General features: G+C 49.6%; 1 protein-coding gene across 1 annotated transcript in view; it reads right to left on the reverse strand.

Moving 5' to 3' along the window:
• CPSF3 (cleavage and polyadenylation specific factor 3) overlaps nt 1–24,563 on the reverse strand; it is a 244,970-nt gene that overhangs the window by 145,323 nt on the left and 75,084 nt on the right. The window contains exon 8 of the mRNA XM_078647825.1: nt 17,907–18,082. Coding sequence (XP_078503951.1) covers nt 17,907–18,082 — 176 coding nt within the window. The remainder of the gene's footprint in view (nt 1–17,906; nt 18,083–24,563) is intronic.

The raw sequence follows: 24,563 nt of genomic DNA on the forward strand, positions 1-24,563 counted from the left end.
ACAGGTACACTCCTCCCACACATTACTCATGCAAATCTCCCACTCACCACCGGGCAGACCCATCCAGACTTCCTGGAGCCTGGCATGCCAGCCAGCTCCAGCCAATCACACGCCAGCACCCTCACAGCACACGTACAGCCATGTCTAGAAATGGCGCTTCGCTACTAGACACATACATGCTGCATACACCATCTCGCAGCATTCACTCTCACGAGTTCACACATACCAGACTCAAGCCTGTACACCCCACGCATCAGGAACTACCAGGGACACATACATTCCCCATGCATTCCTATGGGCGGGCAGGCCTAGCTCAGCACATGCACTCAGAGTGCGCACGCACTTTCCACTGGGACACAGTGAAAGTGCGCAGAATCCCAAAATCACCATCTCCAGGTCACCATTTCAAGCAAAAAGTCTAGGGGTGAACCTGCCCTAAGGGCCAAAGTCCAACAGGTATACATCATCTTGAGTGACGCAAGGCACATCAGGGGTGTTGTAATCATCCCATGGATAAGGGGACTATTGGTCCCTGCTGGTTCATGTGCACCCCCACCTGTGTCATCAAAATCTGTGTCTACATCATCGTCTGGATTAGTAGATGGTGTAGGTGAATGATGTGGTGTAGGAGGAGGAACGGTATGGGGAGGTGGTGGAGAAAGGACCCTTAATGGAGAGGTTGCAATGTCGCTCATCTTTGGAGGGGGGAGGAGGTGCTGGCGCCTCAAGTGGTCTCTTGGAGCTGAGAGTCAATTGTCCAGTTTTAGGATCCTTTACAAGAGTTTTTTTATGTGGATCCGGAGTAAAAAGTTCCTCTGATTAGGGCAGATCCTTCGGCGAAGTTTTCGGCCCCATAGGTTTCTTCGGCACCGAGTCTTCCAGTGTCCATAGGGTACTTCCATGAGGTGGTTTCCTGCTGCAGCGTGTTGCGAGGTTTTCCTCACACAGCCAGGTCGTAAAATTTACAAAAAGGTAAAACCCTTCCACACCATTCCCTCCCCTGAACTGGTGTGCTCAGGGCCGGTCTCAGTTTTGACCAGTATGTGGGATGGACGACCTGAAATCCACTCAGGTAGCCCCACGTGTCCAGCCTGACTCTCGGAGAAAGCAAAAAAACGTTGGTCAGGTTACTTTGTTCTATTCGGTAGCCAATAGTGATACTAGCGGTTACCAAATTTCTCTAAATCCCTCCGCGGAGTTAGTGAGGGAAGCATGGATCCGTTCCATCCTTAAGATATACCACAACCTATGCTACCATCCTTTGTATGTTGGTCGTGTGTGTCCCACAATGTGATAAGATGTGCTGAGTGGCTGCCCCCAAAGCCAGCCCTATCTGTTTCCCCCTTCTAGATTTCAAGGAATAAGTCAACGGGTTAGGCAGCCCCAGCTCAACATAGGTTGGGAACTGCAGTATTTCGGTCTCTAATTGTCGGTCAACATCATCTAGTATCTTGGTCCAATAACCTGTCAGGTCCTTACAGTCCCATAGCAAGTGCACTAGTGGGCCTTACTCCCCACATCCGCGCCAACAAGTCGGGCTGCGGTCCGGATTCCCCTTGTTCAATCGGGCCCGCGTCAAGTACCAGTAGGTGGCTATCTTGACCGCGGATTCCCTGCTGGCAGTGTCGCATGCCATATGGTTGGCCCTATAATATAGGTCCCTCCACTCCTTCTCTGCAAGATCCCGCCCCAATTCTCTCGCCCATACTTTCTGTCCGGCAGTGGGTTGCGGAGGGGCTAGCGGGCGCAACATGTCAGACAATTCAGAGATCATTTTCTTGTCAGTATATTTCGTCACCAGCCACTTTACGTATTTTGTCAATGTCCTGCTCACTTTTGGCCGTACCTCCGCTGGAGAAGCCAGTGACTGATTTGGAAGTACTAGAACCGTTCCGATTCCGGAATGGAATAGACATGCTGTACGTCCGGAAATGGAAGGATCCCCTCCAGGTCAAATAAGTACCCTGCCGCTTTGCAGTCCGTCTCACGGCATGTCACAAATGCCCTTTCGTCCGTCCCTGAAGTGAACTCTCGATTATCAAATAAGGGAGTCATGGGGGAGGGGGAAGGATGTCAAGCCTCGTCTGATGACCACCCCATCCCAAACTCGCAGCAAGGTGTTAGTCATGAGCGACCCACGTAGGTGCGATGGTCTATCTGTCCTCTTCAAGAAGGGGACTTTCCACAGAGAGTTTCGCCAGCGCCCTATCCTGAAACAACCACCTCTTTTCAGATATTCCGGTCGACTCCACTAAGTATCTTAGTTGCGCCGCTCTAAAATATTCCAGCATATTCAGAATCCCCAGCCCGCTCTCCTCTGGTTGTCTATAACGGAGGTCCCTTTGAAGGCAAGGGCACACCCCAGCCCATACAAACTGCTGTATCGCCTGCTATAGTTTCTGGATAGTACCCGATTGGGGCCAAACCAGTAGCTACTGGAATAAGTACAGTGCTTTGGGGAGGATGGACATCTTGATCGCTGCGACCTGTCCCAGCAGCAACAGCTGACTATGTTTCCAGTGCAGGAGACCCCTCGTGACCTGACCGAGTAGTTTAGCGTGACTGTCCCTCAATTGCTCCAACCACAAGGTGGCCACCGCGTCTCGCGGTTGATCTAGCAACTTGTGTGCTAGGCGCTGGGAAACCCTTTTTGGGTATCTGCGTGCATTACAAATAAAATTTAATAATACTAATAATGGACGGAGCCAGTTCCAACCCCAGGTATGGGATCAAATCCCTTGCCTGTAGCCCTACATAGGGTTCCCTTCCTACATCCGACATCTCCCCTCGCTGGCCCAGCCGGAGAATCATGGACTTCCCTACATTTACCCTAAAACCAGAGACCTGACCAAAGGATTTCAGTTCCTGTAAAAATGCCGGACCCGATTGCTCCGGCTTCTCCAGGGTCGCAATGATATCTGCATAGAGGCTCATGGAATGACTGTCCCGGCAAAAGGGGATGCCTAATATAGGGGTTATCCCGCATCTTCTGTGCCAGTGGTTCACTATAAAGCGCAAAGAGAAGGGGCGATAGCGGGCACCCTTGCCTCGTGCCCTGCTGAATCTCAAGAGGACTAGACGCTATCCCGTTGACCCTAATTGTTGCTGTGGGTGCACTGTAACAACTTGCCACCCAGGCACTGTACCGGTCTCCGAGGCCAAAATGAGCTAAAGTCTTATGCAGAAAATCCCAGTCCACCCTGTCAAATGCTTTTTCGGCATCTGGCAGCAAAAGGGCATCGATATTCGTGCGGTGGCCTTTGTAAACAAGATGAAGAATGCGTTTGGTGTTCTTACTACTCCGCCGGTTGTGAATGAATTCAGACTGATCCAGTTCGATGATGCCCGGCATCAGTGGACCCAGCCTGGACGCCAAAACCCCACTAAACAGTTTCAGGTCACCATTGAGGAGGGACACCGGGCGATATAAGCCACAAAGGGTGTTATCTTTCACAGGCTTGGGAAGCACCACGATAGAGGCAGCCAGCATAATAGGGGGGGCTGTGGGGGAGTAACAGATTGTCCCAGGTCCATTGAAGGAGTTAAAAAGCTGCGTCGGTAACGGGGCTAAAAGCTGGCAAAAGGATTTATAAAAACCAGCCGAAAAACCATCCGGCCCTAGCGATTTCAAGAGCTTGAGGCAGGAAATTGCACCCATCACTTCCGCTATCCGAATCTCTGCCTCATGCTTCGACCCCTTCCTTAGCTAGTGGTGTCGTGTTTGCTCCTTGCAGGTATGAGTCTATATTGGGGCCTGGGTGCTTATCCGTCTGGTAGAGGGCAGAGTAGAATTCCGGCAAGGCTCCCGCAATCTCGGCGTCTCCTTCTAGCACCTCCCCTGTAGCATTCTGGAGAGACTGAACCTTCGTCTGCTGGATGCGGGCCCTGTTTACTCGCCATCATAGGCCCAGTCTGGTCACCCCCGGTATAATAGGAGTGCTTGAGTCGGAGGGTCGTGTATTCGCCCTATCCAAATTGAGCCCTCCCAGTTGGGCCCTTGTCGCCTTCAATTGGCACCAGACCCTAGGCGCCCCTGTCCTGCCATGCACCCTTTCCAGCACTTGAGCCGTGAGAAGTTCCAGATTGTCCTTACGCTCTCTATTCTCAGCTGCAGAGATTGCTATCAGTTCCCCAGGCACCACCGCTTTGAGGGCCCCCATAAGGTGGGTAGGGAAGTGTTGGGGGGAGTTGTTAGTGCTAAGTAGTCTGTAATATATTTATGAATCTGTTTGGTCACTCCCTCTCTGTTATGTCCTATGGGATTTATTACGCGCACAATTACTGTGGAGTGTCCTGGCGCGATGTGGTCTCAGAAATGTGGCTAGAGGGGAAATTAATAGGCCCGTTTAAAAAGATACGTTTTGAGAAGCTTCTTGAAGCATCTAAAACCCTGGGTGTGAAGCAGCGCAACAGGAAGGGCATTCCATAAAGTGGCTACTTTGACTGACAGTGACTGGCCGCCCATCCTAGAGCGGCAAAAGCGGGGAGTGATCAGCCGATGCGAAGCAGATCGTAAAGCGCGCCGAGGTGTGTAAAAGGCCACCCGTTTCCTGATGTAAGAGGGACCTGCGTCGTGCAGAGCTCTATGGGCTAAAATGAGAGCCTTGAACTGCACCCGCTGTAACACGGGCAACCAGTGTAGGTCACACAAGTGTGATCTAATACTTAATCTCTTAGAGATGTTAAATAAGAGTCTGGCCGCCGCGTTCTGGATTAATTGCAGTTTATTTACCAGATAACCAGGGATGCCAAGAAAGAGCGCATTGGCATAATCCAAGCGGGATAAAATAAGCACCCTCACCACCATTTCCTTGGCCGGCTGAGGGAGCAAAGGGAGAAATCTGCTAAGGGATATAAGAGTCCCAAAGCATATTCCCGTTAGTCTCTTGATGTGTTCTGAGAACCGGAGATCCTCCCCAAACCAGATTCCCAAGTTCTTAGCCGGGCCACCCTCGGAGAGTGGGCGGGGGTAATCAGATGGCCACAATGCTTCTGTAAAGAGCGGGGGAAATTGACCGTAGAGTAGAATTTCTGATTTCCCCTCGTTGCATTTAAGTTTGGCCTGGGTAGGCCACGTAAACACGGCAGCTAGGCATCTTTGCACCATTTCCGTACATAAATCAGGGCCATTCCAGGTGAACAAAAGCTGGGTGTCGTCGGCGTAGGCCATAATTTTGGCGCCCAGCTCTTCGGCCAGGGAGATCAGTGGAGTCATATAGATGTTAAAAAGCAAAGGGCTCAGCGTCGAGCCCGGAGGAACTCCAGTCAAGACCTCCCTGGCCGAGGATAAGAAGGGAGTCATCCAGACATGCTGGGAGCGAGTGTTCAAAAAAGATTCCAGCCAGGCCCACACTGCGCCAGAGAGGCCGATGGCAGAGAGGCGGGACATAAGGAGTTGGTGAGGTACCGTGTCGAAGGCGGCAGAGAGGTCCAATAAAATCAGAGCCGCTCTGCCGCCCCCATCCAGGCATTCCCTAATTGCCTCCGTCATCTCTACTAATGCCGTCTCTGTGCTGTAAGATGTTCTGAAGCCTGACTGTGCCGGAGGCAGAGCCCCGGAGGATTCCACAAAGGCATTCAGTTGCCGAAAAGCCACCTTCTCACAGACTTTAGCCAATGCTGGTAGTAAGGATATGGGGCAATAGTTTGCCGGTGTCAGAGGGTCCGCTGTCTGTTTTTTTTAAAAGCGGAAGAAGCTTGGCTTGTTTCCACGGACTTGGCACCCTCGCCGACTGGAGTGACCAGTTAACAATGGATGTAACTTCTGTACAAACAGCATCGGCCACCCCGGCCAGAACTCTGGCCGGGCATGGATCCGAGGGCGAGCCCGATTTAAGTAATTTGAGAATCGTGAGAATGTCTGCCTTCTCCACCAAGGCAAACTGGGAGAATAGCCAGTTGGAAGGGGTACCAGTAGTAGGCGCCAGGGGAGGGCTCCAAAGAGTCTCAGTCCGGACCAGGCTTTCTTGAATTAATTGGATTTTATTTATGAAAAATGCTGAAAGCTCCTCACACCACCACTGAGAAGCAGGAATAGACTTCTGCTCCGCTCTGGGTGACAAAGCTTTGAACAATGGTGAAAATCTCTGCGGTTATTAGCTTTCATTATTCTAGCTGCATAGTACTCGCTTTTGGCTTTAACAGCTATGTAATAAATTCTCTGTGCAGAGCGCAGTTCGGATTTAGACAATGGGCAGTAGGCAAACCTCCATTTGCGTTCAAGCTTCTTGCAGCCCAGTTTTAATTCCTTTAACCCAAGGGAATACCAAGGCTGAGAGGGCGATGAACGGTGAACCGTGCTAGGCAGCGGTTTGCATGTGGATTCAACCCCCCCGCTAACCCAGGTGTTAAACTGGTCAACCGCACCCTCCAGGTCCACTGCGGGAGCCACCTGCATGTGGTTTAGGGCCTCTATTAGCCTAAGGATGTTAATCTTTGAGGCGCTAGGGGGCGCACAGCGAGATGGCTGCCTGAGCTGCAGCTCCGCCTGGCGATCGGCAACTTTGGTGGATCTCGCCGGTTTCGCCCCGGCCGCCGATTCCCCGAGCACCTCAGCGGATGGGGGAAATGCTGGGGCATTAAATGCGGTGAGGAGGGACCCCCGGCAGCCATGGATTGCTCCTTAACTCGTCGATACAAATAGCGGAATGTCCGAGAGCCTGACAAGATGGCCGCCGTTGGGGGACATCGGCACAGCGACGATGGAGCAGGCAAACCTCGATCGTCCATCCATGCTCACCGCAGCATTTCGGAGGTAGGGTCTTGATATCTGGCCCTTCCGCTGCCGCTGCAATGTCCTTTTTCGCGCTGTAGAGCACCAGGAACCCCCGTAATAGTGCCGAGGCAAATGCCTGACAAGATGGCGGCCGCCTCTGAGAAAACGCGGGCATAGCCGACCCCTCTCCGGACCCAGGGACTGTGCCACGACCTTGATGGTGGTCCGGTGCAACGGCGGAGAGGACTGCAATCTGCGACGTACCCAGCGTGGAGGGCAGGACTGACCGCAGGCACGGGAGGTGGCATGTACACACGCCTGACGGGTGAATAACGCTGGCTGGTAGCAACACGCGCTGAGGGTGGCGGTCAGTTTGCGCTCGTCTGTGCTGCCTACTGCACTACAGGAGTTCACCCTTGCTCCAGGAACCTGTCGACATCGCTGCCCTGCCCCTTCGGCCCACAAGAGCACGGTGCTTTCGTTCTATGGCGCCCAGGTCAGTGGCTGACAGCGTAGCGAGGGCTGGCTGCCCCTCTCAGTTCGGCGCACACAGACCCCGGCTTTGTTGGTCCACCAGGGCGGGAGCGGAGGTTTGCAGCCTGTCCTGCGATTGTGCCTACGGTGAAAGCATACCTACTGCGATGGCTGCTTAGAGGTGCCGCATACGGGGGGAGAGTGAAGTGCCTACCGTGACTACACGCCGCCTGGGGGGTCGGTAAGGCCCGAGGGCTCATCTACACAGCGAACTGCCGCACCGGATCGCACATTCTGCACGGCTGAATGACCACTGGCCGACTGTGTTAAGGGGGTTTGCTGGACAGCGGAGCAGTCAGCGATCAGCTGGCGTTCGGCCAAATACCCTCACACTCAGGAGAGTGTCACCTTCATTCTTTACGAAAGGCGGTGGGACGATATCTTCGACGGCAGGCATCCCACGGGTGAGGGTCACCACGGCGACAGCGACCAGAGTTACGAGGGCTTCGGGGCCCACGTGCAGGAAGACAGTGTCCCCGAACGCCACCATGGGCAAGCCGGACAAAAACCAACAAAAGCTGTCCTTTGAGGCCAAAAGAACGCAGAAGTCCACTGACGAGATGGTGGAGGATGAGGCAGGGCCTGCGCCCAATAACATAGAAAAGATCCTACTGGCGATTCAGTCGAACCTGCAGGACATTAACGGCAAGTTGGATAACTTAACTTGCAGAATGGACGGCATGGCAGCACGACAGGAAAAGCATGGCGAGCGACTGGATGAGGCCGAAACACGCATATCCGCGGTCGAAGATGAGGCGCGAGCCTCCACCTCAAAATGCGCAGATATGGAACGGCTCCTGGAGGTGATCAGAGCGAAGGAGGAGGATTTGGAGGCACGCTCGAGACGCAACAACGTACGGATCGCGGGCCTGCCGGAGTCCACCAACACCGGACGGATGGAGACCTACGTGGAAACGCTATGCAGAGACCTGTTCGGGGCTGAGGCCCTATCGCCCCTATTCATCGTGGAGCGTGCACATAGATCACTGGCCCCGAAACCACCACCCGGCGCAACGCCAAGACCGATTGTGGCGCGAATCCTCAACTACCGCGACAGGGACACGATCCTTCGGCTAGCGAGAGAAAAAGGGAAGATCCAGCATCAAGGGAACTCCTTGGAATTTTATCCTGACCACACAGTTGCGGTCCAGCAGGCCCGGAAAGAATACACCGCAGTGAAGGCAAAATTGCGTGATTTGAACATTGTGTATTCCATGATGTATCCGGCGCGCCTAAGAGTGGTGTGGAAAGAGAAAGCGACTGTACTGACGTCACCAAAGGCAGCACAAAAATTTGTCAAGAAGGTGCAACGGGAGATGAGGGACAACTCGCAAAATGAACAGCGCCGTGACTCGGACTGAAGGCGTGGGGTTGCTTCTTGGTCTGCCACTGGTGAGTCTATTGTTCTGTCCAAAAACATGCGTTTTAGCATGGCCACTGTTGTCCACACTTGACTGGCCTGCATGCTCCTGTTCTCCTGTGTGAACGATTGGGGTGTTGGTACAACATAAACTGCGTGTTTGGATGGAGAGGGCCTACTGGAGCTCGGAGACTACTGTTCGATAATGCGGAATGCTGCTGACTTTGGTTTGTGAATGCCCCGCGATCCATGCACTCTTGATGGCTCAGTATTAGCTAACACTGACAAGCGACACTGGTACTATATGGTGTTTCCTCTGTGCAGGCTGGCTCATGTGTGGCGGACAACTGCCCCTTGTGTGATGTACTCTGCTTACTATATGCTAGCTTTGGGACGCCTCAATCACAGACTACCTGCGGTCTCCGATAGGATGTGTGGCGATCAACACAAGTGAGAGGCGGTGGGATCTGTTCCTTGCTGTTTAAATGATGTAACTGCATTGGGGTCGCACTATTCCGGGCATGTTGCTCAACCAGTGGCTCTGTTGATGGTTGTTCGGGGGGTGGTGGGGGGGGGGGGGGCGGCGAGTGTTCACCTAAACTGCGTTTCATACAGCTTATTTAGCATCGCCCACCCCGGTGCCCCGGGTGGAGAGTTGTGCCGCTGGCGGACCTCTATGAGGGTATAACCCAGTAAGAGTTTGGTTCTGGGCACTGTATTTATGGTTGTGAAAGTTACAGATTGGTGCACTGGATGGGAATGGCTTCGGCAGGTTGGGGTTGCTGGAGTGGGTGGGTTACGGGGGGGCGGGTTGTTTGGATGTATTGTTAGACCGACAGAGAATGTAATGTCTTTTCATGCTGTTTCCCCGTTAGTCCTGACTACTGCTGTGCCAATTGAGACTCCTAAGGGTGAGGAGCTGGCAATACCTATGCAATTGATTGGGAGTATGCGGTCATGCCTTATGTCACTCAGATTTGATGGGGGCCAGGGAGTCGGGTAGACGCAGCTTAAACGTTCTCACATGGAACATTAGAGGTTTCTCGCAGCCACGTAAAATACGGCAGATATTTGCCAGCCTGACGAGGTGGAATGTGGACATAGCATTCCTACAGGAATCTCACCTGGCCCCGCACACACACGCACAGCTGGGGTCAAGGTGGGCGGAAGAGGTTTACAGGGCCTCGTACTCTTCTTACTCTAGAGGGGTGATCATTTTGGTAAAGCGGGGGGTGGGATTCGAGACTCACACTGTAACACAGGACCCATCAGGTAGATTTTTGCTGGTATCAGGTACATTGAGAGGCCAGAAGGTGACGTTGTTGAATGTGTATGGTCCTAACACAGACGCCCCGGACTTCTTCCGGGAGGTGTGGGGACACTTGCAGAAGCACAATAGCACGCACGTGTTATGTGGAGGTGATTGGAATGTGACGGCTTGGACCGATCAGCTAATTCCGTAGAACACCACAAACAATCACGCACACTGGTGGGACACATGATGAAAGACCTGGGCTTGGAGGATCTTTGGAGGTTGAGGAACACTGACGCATCTGGGGCCACGCACATTACGGCTTCACACAACAGCTGGTCAAGGCTGGATTACTGGCTGGGCACCAAAGACCTGGCGCTATGGGTTCGGCACCTGCAGGTGCTCCCTCGCACACTTTCAGACCGCAATCCCGTCCTCTTGCAATTAGACATTCCAAGATACACACCCCCTCCCTTCCAATGGCGTTTTAACTCGCGTGCTCTAACTGACACGGTCTACGCAGACACGATTAAAAAGGCGATTAGGGATTATTTTGACCTTAATGCTCCATCGACTGATGACCCTTGCGTCCTCTGGGAGGCATTCAAGGCCACGCTAAGAGGGGTCTGTATTAGCACCACGTCGGGGGTTCTGAAGGATATTAGAGCCCAGATACGCAGATGCGAGCAGCAGATGAGACCTGGAATCCCTATATGAGTCCACTCAGGATGTCCTACACCTAGCTAAACTCCGGGAAATACACACAGAGCACGTAGACTTTCTCGACTCCGAAATGAAATATCTGAACCGTACACATGAGGCTAGAGCCTTTGGGGAAGGAGGTAGACCGGGGGCATTTTTAGCTCGGAAAATATGTACAGGTCGCGGTCCTACTGCGATACTTAAGGTGAAGAATGAGGGAGACACACAAACCCATGCTGCAGACATCTTGAAATGCTTTGTTAATTCTTTTGGGTCCCTCTACAAGTCCCAGCCCACTGCTCCGGCTGCTGACACCTATGACTACCTGCACAAGGTGGCGATCGGATGGCTGTCAGATGCGCATAGGGAATACTTAGCAAGGCCTATCACGGCGGATGAGGTGACTGAGATCATAGGCTCACTTCCGAATGGCAAGGCGCCTGGCCCGGATGGGTTTACCTCGGAATTTTACAAACAATATGCAGACATCCTAGCGCCACACTTAGTGGACATGTATGGCACCTCCTTTGAGAAAGCGGTGCTCCCCCCCACACTACGCGAAGCCATGATTATCGCTCTCCTGAAACCTTCTAAAAATCCGGAGGAGTGCGACTCGTACCGGCCGCTGTCATTAATAAACGTTGATTCGAAAATTCTTGCGAAGCTTATAGCCAAGCGGCTGTCACCACTGATGACCAGTTTGGTCCTGCCGGACCAATCTGGCTTTGTGCCCTCAAGATCAACTGCACATAACACTAGGACTCTCTTTGCACTCTCGCACTACCTGCAACCTTCGGTCAAAGCAGTAGCGGTCATGCTCGACGCGGCAAAGGCGTTTGACTCCATTGAGTGGCGGTATATGATCACTGTCCTCAATAGAATGGGGTTTCCTAAGCGATTTGTGCAATGGGTCTCCCTGCTTTACACGCAACCGCGTGCCAGGGTCAGAATCAATGGATACGTTTCGGATCAATTTGCAATTGAGCGAGGGACGAGGCAAGGTTGCCCGCTCTCGCCTCTATTATTCGCGTTAGCATTGGAACCTCTGGCATGTCTGATACGGCAGAACTACAAGGATTCGGCACTGCACTTCATAGCCAGGCCGCTTCACATATCCTTGTATGCGGACGACATGTTACTGTATGTCCGTGACCCTGAGACTCATTTGAACGCCCTCCTCCGGGAATACATCCGATTCGGGGGACACTCGGGTCTGGCAATAAATTGGTCCAAATCCTCTATAATACCCCTCACTGACACCACCTCCCCCTTTGTAGTGGATTTTCCGCTAGAGTGGCAACAGGACCCGATCAGATACCTAGGGGTCATGTACCATAGAGATCCGGATGAGGTGCTTCGGGCGAACTACGGTGTGGTGCTCTCGAAACTGGAGGACAGTGTCAAGCGCTGGATGCATCTACCCCTTTCCCTAGCCGACAGGATAGCGGTTGTTAAAATGAACATACTGCCCAAGCTCCTATACCTGTTTAATAACATTCCAATCACACCACCGCAGGCTATATTCCGTCAAATAAACTCCCTGGTGAGGACCTTGATTTGGGCGGGCAAACAGGCCCGTGTGGATCTGCGGACTCTTACACTTCCACTTGCGAGGGGAGGTTTCGGTGTACCTGATTTCCTCCTATACTACCTATGCGCGCAGGCTCAATACGCGGCGTATTGGTACCATGCAGTTCCATACCTCACTCACACCGCTATAGAGGAGAGCGATGCACACCCAGTTCCCCTCACAGCAATAATCTCACACACCCGCCCCCCGCTACATGCTAGGGATATCAACACAGTGGACACTACGGTTAGGGCCTGGCATAAACTGGGGCACCTGGCACATAAGACCCCACTGTATGCACCGGCCATGATGCTACACCACCATCAGGAGCTTTCAGTAACTGGGGAAAGCGTCGGAATGTCCCTACTGACCAGAGCTGGTATTGATAGGATGGGGGACGTGTTTCAGGGAGGCGAATTCGTAGGCCTCGACAAACTGGGTTATGTTCAAAACCAAACATCCATGTTTCGCTTTACGTATTTCAGACTCACTAGAGCCCTGAGGGAGCATTACCCTGCGTTCCCTTCGGAACCAGAATGCCTTGCACCACTGCAACTATTAATCACAACTAACGACTTATCACACCTGGTGTCTAGGCTTTATTCAGCTGCGCAATCAGAACTAGATGGGCATGAATTGAAGGCAAGGGGGCGGTGGGATGCACTGCTCGACACACCGTTGTCGGATGAAGAATGGGCTAGCGCCTGCGCCCTAACACAGATACTTACACCCAACGGTAATCTGAGGATAATTCACTTTAAATTCCTTCACCAAATTTATTACACACCAGCAAAACTGCTAAAATTCGGGTTTCAGGAGGAGGACAGATGTAAAAGATGTAACCAGGAGGGTGCGGGCTTCGCGCATTTGGCGTGGGATTGCACCAAGGTAGGGAGTTACTGGGTAGAGGTGACTACCACATTGTCTGTTATGCTGGGGGAGGAAGTACACTGTACACCCAAAGTCTGCTTGCTGGGGATAGTACCACAATTCAGGGCTTTGAAGCGAAAGTTCTGTGCAGTAGCATTATTATTAGCTAAGAGACAAGTAGCACAATGCTGGCACAGTCGTAAAGTGCCGAAGATAAAAACATGGTTGCATGACATGTCCACCTGTCGCGACAAACTACAAACTTATGAAGAATTGTTACCAGCTAAGACGAGACCAACAAATATGTGGGTTTATTTAGAGGATTATCTTGCTTCCCTACAGGATGATGAGGAACTTCGACCCTTGGACTGAATGGGTTGGACGACTGAATGGGTAATCACGGGGCAGGTGTAGGATGACGGCGGGAAGTGGGGGGACCTATGAGGGCCGCCACAACTGCCGTGTAGCACGTTGGGGTTACACTGTACGGTCTGAGTTGGGGTATGTTGTCCTATTGTTCTTGTTATCAAAAGAGAAAATGTGAGACTCAGTTCCATTACCAGCTATTAGCCAGAAATACGATACACTACAGTATTCTGCGTCATGTGTAACATTCACGTGCAATGTTGGTTGATGGTATTAACGTAGCGAGCCGGCCCCAGGGTTGTAGGCTCATGCTGTGTCAACTGCTTTGTTTTCAATAAAGGTCTTACGCAAAAAAAAAAAAAAAAAAAAAAAAAGGATGTTAATCTTACGGGGTACAGGACCCGGGGACAGATGGCGGACCGGAAGATGTTTCTAGGTGCCAAGAGAAAATGATCAAGGCGTGATCAGACCAAGTCACCAGCAGAGGTTCTTTGACATGCAATTCAAAGTTAGAGCACACCAAATCAATCAGGTGGCCCCTTAGATGAGTTGGTTTAGAAACCCACTGAGTTAACTGAATCATTCCCGTAGAGTCGTAGAGTTGGGGGTCTCCGGGGTATCTAAATGAATATTAAAGTCACCTAGAAGGAGAAATTTGGGAAAACGCAAGACCCGCACGGCCATTGACTCCCCCAGGGACTTAAGGAAGGCCCCAGGGTGGCCAGGGGGGTGATAGATCAGAGTGCCCCCTAGCGTGAAATGAGGTGATCGAGTGAAGCAAAAATCAAGAGCCTCACCCTCCACCACATCTGCGGAGGTCTCGCAAACGAAGGCCCAGGATTCCCTAAACACTACAGCAGTGCCCCCCCTCTCCCAGTCTTGCGGTCCGCACGTGCTAGGTGGTATCCTCGGGGGACAGCGAGCTCAACAACCGGCTCACACGACTCCCTGAGCCAGGTTTCCGTAATGAACAGAACATCAAGTTTGTAATCCATAATTAACTCAAAAATATTTACTGCGTGTTTAACCATCGACCGGGCATTGATAAGGGCTGCCAGTACGACAGGCTCTTTCTCAGCTGTAGTACATCCTTTGGCCTGGTTAATGTCAAAGTGAAAACTACAGCCAGGGCACCCCCAGGCGGAGTCAAAGCTGGTATCACAGTGTTTCAAACCTACATGGGTGCCTGGATGTAAAAAATGTAAAATGTACAGGAATTTATTTAGCGCAAATCACCAAGCGGTTTCTAAGCGCTTGCTTAGGGAACCCGTCCTGGTATTCCCCTGTGAGATAACCCTGGTAGGATATCCGCAAGGTGAAAGCCAGGCATCCCGCCGCGAGGGGCCGTTGGAGATTAAGCAAGCTATTGCCCAGAGTCGCAGAGTGTGAACCCATGAATCGAGAAGGCACCGGAGCGAGAATTGTCTAGTCCATGGACATTTTTTTTAGGACTCAAGACCCCGCCGAGCCGGGAATTAAACCCATGTCCCGGGCTGACCTCTGCTTCCAGGTCTGCCTCCTCTAACCAGTGAGCCACACTTCTCCAAAGATAGCAGTTCTGCATGATTGTAGGAACGTCGTCCCTCCACACCCAGAACGGAACAGGCAGCATGACCGGCCCTGGGTGTGGTCCAGGTGCGGACAGGCGCAGACGGGCTTGCCTTAGGCGCGCCTTTGGCGCACCCGCTGCGCACATCCGCTGCGCTTCCGGTCCAGCATGGCTCTAAGTAGGTGCGCCTGGCCACTAGAATGCGGACCTGGGCGGAAGAAGGCGCCCGGAAGTGAAATTGAATGAGGTCTTCCCTCCACAACAATCGGCAATGCCTTGGCGGACCGGGGAAGCCTCAGAGCTGAACAAGGTAGTTGTGCAAAGTGGCAAAATTAGCAGCAAACTCTAAAATAGTGGTGAGATATTCTTTTAAAAACCCAACATTGTTTTTTTTCTCTGTGCAAAATGCTTTCCCGAAGTCGCCAACCCCCTTTTCGGTTCATGTATCGGGGGTACCCTAATGGTCACCGTATCGTGATTTGAGAGTGCTGCCGGGATAATGTCTACCTCGTCCGTTAAGTCATGCAGTTCGATCGTGCCTAGCAGGTAGTCCAGTCGAGCAGAAGTGCGGTGTGCATGTGAATAGAAAGAAAATTGAGAAGAGTGTGGGTGAGCTACCCGCCAGTTGTCCAGCCATTCCTTCCCTACATTGGACAATGCTCCAGTTTGGGCATATTGGTTACTGGATCTATCTAATGTGGTGTCCATGACTAAGTTTAGATCCCCACCTACCAATAACCGCCGCTCTTGCGAGCTCAGGACCTCGGAGAGAGTCGCTGTCAGGAATTTCTCCTGTCCCGAGTTGGGCGCATAAATAGATCCCACCACGAGCTAAGAGGCGGCCTTTAACTTCCGTCACTTTATCCCCTACTTTTCCCGCAGATCGTTTGGCGACTAGTATGGCCACGCCCGCTTTTTTGTCCGTCGTGGAAGAAAAGAATTGTTGGGGAAAAGCCCTGGCCTTCAGCCAATGCCAATCTTTGGGGAGGAGATGGGTCTCCTGAATGAGACACACATCTGCCCCCAGGTTTTCCAGATAGGACAACATGCCAGCTCTGCTCCGCCGCCCCTGCCACAGTCCCCCGCTTCCGAAGAGCGACCTCCGGCGGCAGATCATTCTCCCACCCCGAGTGAGCCTTCATGCAAACCAGTGGTGATAGATTTCTTTGTGTTACCTCAGTGGGTTATTTTGCAATCCTCCTTCATTTGCGCATACACCTTTCTCCCAGGAATACCGGCTCCCGTCCTGTTGTGATGGATGCCAGATATAACGGCTAACCTGGCCGTGAGAGAGTCCCGCTGCAGTTTTCAGCAGACCTGCAGTAACGCCATCTGGCGTCCATCACAACAGGACGGGAGCCGGTATTCCTGGTAGAAAGGTGTATGCGCAAATGAAGGAGGATTGCAGTTAACACAAAGGAAACTTAGCACCGGTTTGCATGAAGGCTCAGTCGAGCGATACCAAGCACACTACAAGTCCCAAAAGGCCTTGCAAGTGGCCGCGCACATATGGAACTTCAGGTGCACGTTTGACTTCCTGCACTCCAGTTTTCAGAGCCAATGATTATGGGCAGGGGCCCGAAACTAGTCTGGCTGCATGAATGGATTTTGCTGTTTTCATGTCATGTCGTGCGCTGCAGCCATGAATAAATCAGTCAGCTTCACTTACCCGTGTGGGCTCTCTCTCAAAGGTAACTTTGTGGTGATTATATATATATATATATATATATATATATATCTTTGAATCTTCACGTTCTCAGGTTTCACGACGGAAGTCACGGCACCACAACAGTAGGATAATTTAATTTTAGTTTATTTTAATTACACCATGTGTAAAAAAAAAGTGCAAATGGACGGCCTACGCGTTTCGACTGCAACCAGTCCTCAACTGGACCAACCACCTCATATATATATATACACACACACACTTTAGATCACACATACATACATAGAGGCACAGTGGTAACTAGAAAAACTACAGAAGAAACATGGAAGATACATCTATTTTGACAGACACTGAATATTACTATAAACAAGCATTGGCAATAGGTCTTTTTAGTTGTTTGTAAAGATAGGAGAGACTGATGGCATTGCCAATGCTTCTTTTCCTCGATTCCGTAAAAACATTTCCACTACCTCTGAACAAACTGCATAAAACAGGACATAACCTGGACTGTCATGTTCCAGATACTCGATAGTTTGTGGTTGATTAATTTCTCCAGAATTTTCAAAGTGGCAGGAAATTCACCTGCAATTAACCAGAATAGCCATAGCTACAGAAAGTGTTTTGAGCAACCTTAGCCTGCTTCTGCGGACCCCTGCTGTATTAAGCAAAGTGTTACAAAACGTGTTTAAAACATGATTAAACCTGTCCACAGCAGAAGCCAATATACAAGGCGGGCAGAAGTCTGAAGGGGAACCTGACTTGCAACCAAGATTAGCCAGCTTGCCCTCCTCTAAGGAAATGGATCCAAATTCAGACAGCATGCAGTGGACTCTTTCCAGAGGCGAGATATACGAGTCAAAATTCAAAGATACCTGTCGAGGGTTAATACACTTGTATCTATTTCCCCCCCCCCTCAAAGAAGTTTGAAAACTGCTCACAAAGTAAGTGAATAAAGCAGTGCTGATAAACCAGTAGCTCCATGAACAACATCTGCCCAAACACACGTGGTCACTACAATGAGACCAGGCACGCCATTTGCTGGATGGAAGCATGTTGCACTCACTCACTTTGAGCATCACTTTACAGATTGACCCACAGAAGAAAGAAAGTTTAGAATGTCTTAACATGGGGCCTACAATGAAAACTATTCGAACAGACAGCCCACAGCTTGCCAAGGAGACACTCAAAAAAATGAAACAAAACTGATTTTAAATTAACACTGAAGCATCCAAATGCTTAAAAACGAAATAAACAAGGAAAACAAAGAAATATGAGGATAAATCCACAATAACTAAGATAAGCTGGTTTCTAGAGAAACTCACCTTTAAATTGCTGATGTGTTTGAAGACAAATGGATTGTTGATATTAATTTGCTTGCGAATCTTATCGTTCATAGCATTGACATAGGTCTGGTACACAGCCATACACTTCTTTGCCAGTGATGAGGCATAGTAGATGGGGATGTCATGGAGTTCCGGGTGGTTCTGCCAGTACTCGTCTAAGAAAGTGCAAAAACAAACTTCTCACAATCCGCAGAAAATATAAACTAATTTCAACCACAATATGCCTACCACTAGCCTTCTGTTATGTATGCTTAAAAGGACATTCAAGGGGTGGTGCAGAGGTTAAGTTCATGAGTCCGAAACTATTCTGGGTGGTACAGAGAAGAGACCTGCCATATAAGTCTTGACATTATATAGTCAATTTAGAGTGGAAGGGATAGTAAAAGAAATGTTAACCTGGTCAATGGGACTAGCCGTTTTAAAGTCAGGAGAAGGCCATTACATTCACAGTCGATAGTTTGTGAAAAACTGTTTAGAAAAGATTCTAGTATGTCACAGAACAACTTGTAGTGGAGGAAACGTTGCAATGGGTGAACTTTTAGATCAGGAAGGGCAGCAGAAGGCCTACCTAGTGTAGAAAGCTGGCTTTCTATATAGTGCACCAAAATGATGTACACTTTGTAGAGTCCGGGCAATCCTTACTGGTTTAGAGAGCACAAAATTATATCACTAGGGGCTAGATGTAGGTAACTGGGAAATACCGGTTCCTAAATACCGAATTCTACCGATTCGGTATTTAGGAATCTGTATTTCAGATGCAAGTAAGAATTGAGTAAAAAAATACCGAATTCTTAATATTCGTTATCACCGAATCGGTAATTGAGATTCGGTAATAACTAATACCTACCCATTCATTCATATGGGCTTGGAAGCCCATAGGAATGAATGTGAAGACAATCTGTATTACCGATTCGGTATTACAGAATCGGTAATACCGGGTGGTATTTCAAGGGTATCCAAAGGACACCCTGTTGCACCCGTGAAATGTGCATGTGTGCACATGTGGCACACATGCATGCCCTAAGGGCATGGATGTGTGCCACATGGCACATTTCAAAAAGCAAAAAAGTGCTTTTTGAAAGGAAATCGCTATTTACCACCAACTTGGAGTTGGTGGTAAATAGCGATTCCTTAAGGCAGAGGGGCACTGTTTTAAGTGCTACCTACATTGCATTTAAGGAATCGGTATTACCGATTCCTTAAATGCAAGGCCATAAGGAATCGGTATTTACAGATTCCTTAATACCGAATCCTCCCTAAATCTCAAATGCCTAAATACCGGTCGGTAACGCTGAAATTTACCAAATTTCGGCGTTAATGGCCGGTATTTAGCCACCTACATCTAGCCCTAAATGCTCTTTTGAGGTAATTGGGCGAGGAGATTAGGCTTATCAAAGGGTAGTGCTAAACATTTTTTGTACTCCGCGGCAATACATTACAGTCAAAAAAGTAAATCCAAGCACAATAGATAAAAATAGCACTTATTTTTACATACATTTTGATACCAAGAACTTCATGAGCAAGCAAGTACTTTTTTTTTGTTTGTTAATAATTTATTAGGAAAAGAAAGAAAAAGTACAAGGCAATGATAAAACAATAGTCGGGTCTACAATACAATGATGCATATTAAAGTACAGAGAAGTCGATAAGCACCATACACTTCCCAAAGATGAACCAGGGTGACAATGTCTTGTCTGTTCAGTAGGCGTCTAGTACGAAGGGATAGAAGAATACAAACAGCACGTATATCAGGTGGCTTCTTGCAATTGGGTCTGCAACTACATGTGTTAGGGCATGGCCGCCGCATCACTTACAGGCCCATCCAGTAATAATCATCATCAAAGCTTTATTTCGATATATGTGATATCATAAAAGCACAATTATAATTTAAAAACACAATTCATTAACAGTACAGTAAAAAAAGGGATTACTTATAAAAACCTTTTATATTACAATAAATAATTAAAAATAAATTAAACTTCTGAAAGCTTAGTGGATATGTAAGTATATAAAAAGGGATAAGCATCTTGCATGTTGCAGTTCAATTGAAGGGAATAAACATGTATCACCCCTGTATTTGTTCCACTGCCCAACTTATGGTCCCATTTCTTGGGGCACCCTCTATGTTTAAACACGTCCTTTTTGGAAATCATTACCCTATCCATATCAATAGCCGGATCTCGCAAACACGGGCCGTCCCCACTCCCCATTTCTGCGCAATGTTGCATTTTGCGATGGCCCATCCCAGTGAGGCCCATCTTGGTTCGATCTGCGAGAGGTCAGTGGCCTCCCACACATTAAGGAGGCACAGCAAGGGGGAGGCCTTCAAGGTCTTGCCGCACACCCTCTCCATCTGTTTTGTGACCTTATTCCAGTATTGCCCCACTATTGGACAGTCCCATAGAATAGGGAAGAAGGTGACTGTCTGGTTGCAATTTTGTAAGCATAAGGAATCGGGCCCGTTACCCAGCTTAAACAGAAGCTTTGTATCAAAATACACATGGTGGAAGATTTTCAGTTGGCCTAAGCGCAGTCTCATAGGGATAGCCACTTCTCTAGAAGCCAGTACGTCGCGCCAGTTCTCATCTCCCATGGTCCCCAGGTCCAACTACCAACCCAGCCGCAGGCACTGCAAAGGATCAGGCAAATTGTTTAACAGTTTTTTTATAGGTAAAGGATACAGCTTCTGTGGGCATAGGGTAGTACTTTTTTTTAAAGATCGAATTTCACAGGTAAGTAAAATTTTCACTTAAATGAGTCTTTACGCGTAATGCTTTCCTATGGGAGGGAGAGAGAGAGAGACATACAGCACACAGGTACTTGCTGTAGGTTTCCCGGAGGTCGCCTTGAGGACTTGAGGTAGTGGGGGGGGAGAGGGAGGAGGGGGAAGGTCCAAAGTACCACCAGCAGTTAGAGTTTACCTCCCTTGGGGCGCCAGGGTACAGAGGTGCTGGTTGGGTTGATATCCCTAAATGCTACACCGAGGGGGGAACTGAAAACAGGCTGAGGAGGGGGCTCAGCTCACAAGGGTCATGAGGGCAAGGAGGCAGTCTGTTCTCAGGAACCCAGGCCGGGGTGCTCTGGTGCAGAGGGTGTAGGTATGCTGGGCTAGTGAGTCGCAGGTTCTTACGCTGATCTGTCTTGCTGGATTGATGGTGCAGAAATCAGGACAGCTAAGTCACTGTGGAAGTAGGTCTCTGCGGTGCCGCCATCCCTGGGCGGCTGCTCGGTGTCGGAGTCTGGACTAGACTCAAACAGGCTTTGGTTGCTGAAAGGGGTCCAGTACCATGGGTATTAGTGCTGTATGGCTTAAGTTGGTCCTGGCATCTTCTCACTTGGTGAGAAGACGGATCTGACCTCCGGGAGCTCGGTGACCTCTTCCTGGGCGGCTGCTGCCTTGGTATGACCACGAAGCAGCAGCACAGTAAACCAGACTCTACAGTTTTGGTACCTGCAGACGAGTAGTTCCTCTACTCCGATAGAGATTGCTGGCAATTTGCAAAGGACTGGCAGTTTACTGGGTTTCTTGGTAGAGGATCACCTGCAGGATAAGTGTTTCTTCACCAAAGTCGAGACTGGAGCAGGCAGGTAGGGTTTGGCTCAAGAAAAGCCCACAGCAAGTCTTCAGTTCTCGTTTTAAGGACTCTTTCGTCCTCTTCTTCTTGGTTCGTCCAATCGGAGTTCCTTGCATCAGGGATGCCACCTAAATACTCAATTTAACTGAGTGGCAGTTGGTAGCCAAAACTATGCCCCCTATAGGACCAGTTCTTGTGGAAAGTGGGCATAACCCTGACTCAGTGACCTCAATTCCACCAAAAACCAAGATGGTGAAATTCTAGTTCCTTGGGGTAAAAATAGCCTGCTAGCTAATCAGGAGGCATTTTCACTAGTTTCCCCACCTCTCCTGGTGCCAGTTGGCCCTTGGGTAGGGGGTGGCATTGCATTATCCTTGTCGCGGGGAAACCTCGGTTGCATATCAAAGGCGGGAGAATCTTTTTACGCCTGCTTGGAGGAGGTGACAACATCTATGACAGCAGCAGGCTTGTTTCTGTCCTCAGAGTGTGGGCTATCACCTGCAGAGTTTGAGGGGGCAGAAACCGGTCTGTGGTGGCAGGCTGGTCTATACCAGTCAGCCAGAACACTGCTAGGTTCCCAGGGGGCACCTCTAAGGCACCCTCTGGGTGCATTTATTAATAAGTCCATCAGTGGATCAGTATGAGGTTGTCAAGATGAGATGTTTGATACCCGCGGCTAGGGTCGGCGCTTGGCTTGAGGATGCAGCGCGCTGTCAGACGCTTCTGTCCAAATTCTGGGATTTGATGCTGGTTACTTGTCAGCCGTTTGATATTTGGGGTCCCCTCGTTTCTTACCCCCCGAGCCGGAACGTGTTTCCATCTGCAGCCTCTCCCGCGCCCCCTGCCGGCTCTTTGCCCGCGGTGGGTGCCGGCGATGGCTCGTAGTGTGCTGCTTCCCCCTCTATGTGCTCTGCTAGTTCCCTGTGGCCTCCGCTGCCAGTACATGGTCTCTCCTGGGCACCACCCCCAAAGCCCTTCTTGCCCCGGCCTCTATAATTCTCCTCTGTGCATTGTTGTGGGCTGCCTATGCACAATTTGTTCTTATGAAGCATGTACCAGATGTGTTCTCTCCTTTTTGAGTGTGGACTTCCACCTATATACCTTGTAACCTGATGCGCAATTTCTTCAATAAAGGTTTTTTGAAAAATTTAAAAAAATTATGAGATGTTTGACACCAAACATCTTTAGTTTCAGTGAAGCCATCATGTAGCAGGGGAACTTGTAATCACCAGTACCCGGTACATATGCTCATGATAGCTTCTCTGTTCACTGGCAATGTCAAGAATGAACTTGAACATCACAGGGGCATCTGCTGATCAAAGTATGTTCTCACATGTAAAATAATGCACCCTGCTTTAGGGCTGCAAGGACCCTCTTTAGTACCCATACCCTAGGTACCATTTACTAGGGACTTAATGGGATGCTAAAGGTTTTGCCATTTGGAGGTGGGGGGGCGACAATTGTAAAGTTTTAGGATAGGGGATCTGGTACTGGGGACCTGGGTAGCAGGAACCCAGTGCACTTCTGACAAAATTGCATCATTTACCACTCAAAAGGTGGGGGTGGCCATGTCAAAAAAGGGCACTTTCCTACACCCACTTACAATGAAGCAACATTCTTTGTCCCGTAAGACTTTGCTTAAGACTTGCAAAAGTCAATTGAGAGTGATGCAGTCCTCTTTTCAAAGAGATTTAAGAGGAAGAATAGGATCTTGAACAAACTACAGCTAAGCATTTAAGATGCGTTTATTACACTGTTTCTGGGCTATGCAGATCAAACACTCATTAATACTGATCAACCTATGTAATAAAATCCCTCCACACATTCATCTAGGGGTCAGTTGGAATTCAATCAGACAAACCCACCCATTTGTTTGATAGCGTCAACCATTGTTGAGGGTTTCATGTTGCCGCAAAAGTTAAACATCACTTGCATATGGAAGTCTGCCTATTTGATAGACGGAAGGCATTTGGGACTTGGATGTCTTCATGTGCAGTGCTGGTAAGAATTATGATTCGGATACTCATTAACAATATTTAATATTTGCCTCTCTTAATCAAGAATTGTCACAAATAAGAAGATGAATGAATGAGATCATTTATAAAGCGCGCAGGTACTCAGACAGTGTCCTGGCGCTCATGGTCCCCATCTATCCTGCATGAAAGCCCCTCGCTGTTGAAAAAGCCAGGTTTAGGTAGAATCTACAGTGACAGTTGCGGAATAGGCAGGTTTTAACCAGCTTTTTGAAAACGGTGAGGTCCGTCACAGTTCTGAGGGATAGCGGAAGAGGATTCCAGGATTGGGCTCCCAGAAACCTAAAAGAACTACCTCCGCACCTGTCACATTGTATATTAGGTACTTGAAGGTTCTCGATGGCGTGTATTTGGAAACTCTACTTCTGAGATATCCTGCGCCATTACCATACAGGCCATTGAAAAATAGCACCAGCGTCTTGAATTTGATCCTCTTTTTTACTGGTAGCCAGTGTAGCTTCTTGAGGAGCCGTGATATAAGAGTTCTGGGCTTAAGCATGAAAATCATTCTAGCAGCTGCATTCTGTGCCACCTGCAGACAATTGAGATGGTTTTCGGGATGCCCAGGTAAAGGACATTAGCATAATCAAATCTAGAAGTGACCAACGCTTGGACCACAGTTTTCCTGTAGTCCACCTATAAAAGGGGAAGATATTTCCTCAGCTTGCGCCGGAGGCCGAAGCAGGTGCTTACAACTGACTTGAAATCTCAGAGAGAGATAGTACAATCCATCATAATGCACAGATTTGGTTTGCGTAGGGAAGGGAGGGGAGGGGACATATCCACCGGCGACTACACTCAGACGGTGGAGATACAAAGAAAAGGATTTCAGATTTCTCTGGATTGCATTTCAGTTGATACCTCCTTAGCCACGCAAACACCTTGGTGGGTCATGTTCTAATATTCTCACCCTCATAGTCCGCTCCCTTGTCACAAGTGAAGAGAAGATGTGTATTGTCAGCACACGAGATTACTTTTTGACCCACACTCTTCCGCCAGAGGGGCCAAAGGGAACATTTGTAAGTTGA

Source organism: Lissotriton helveticus, chromosome 6 (genome assembly GCF_964261635.1).
Source record: "Lissotriton helveticus chromosome 6, aLisHel1.1, whole genome shotgun sequence".
Taxonomy (NCBI): domain Eukaryota; kingdom Metazoa; phylum Chordata; class Amphibia; order Caudata; family Salamandridae; genus Lissotriton; species Lissotriton helveticus.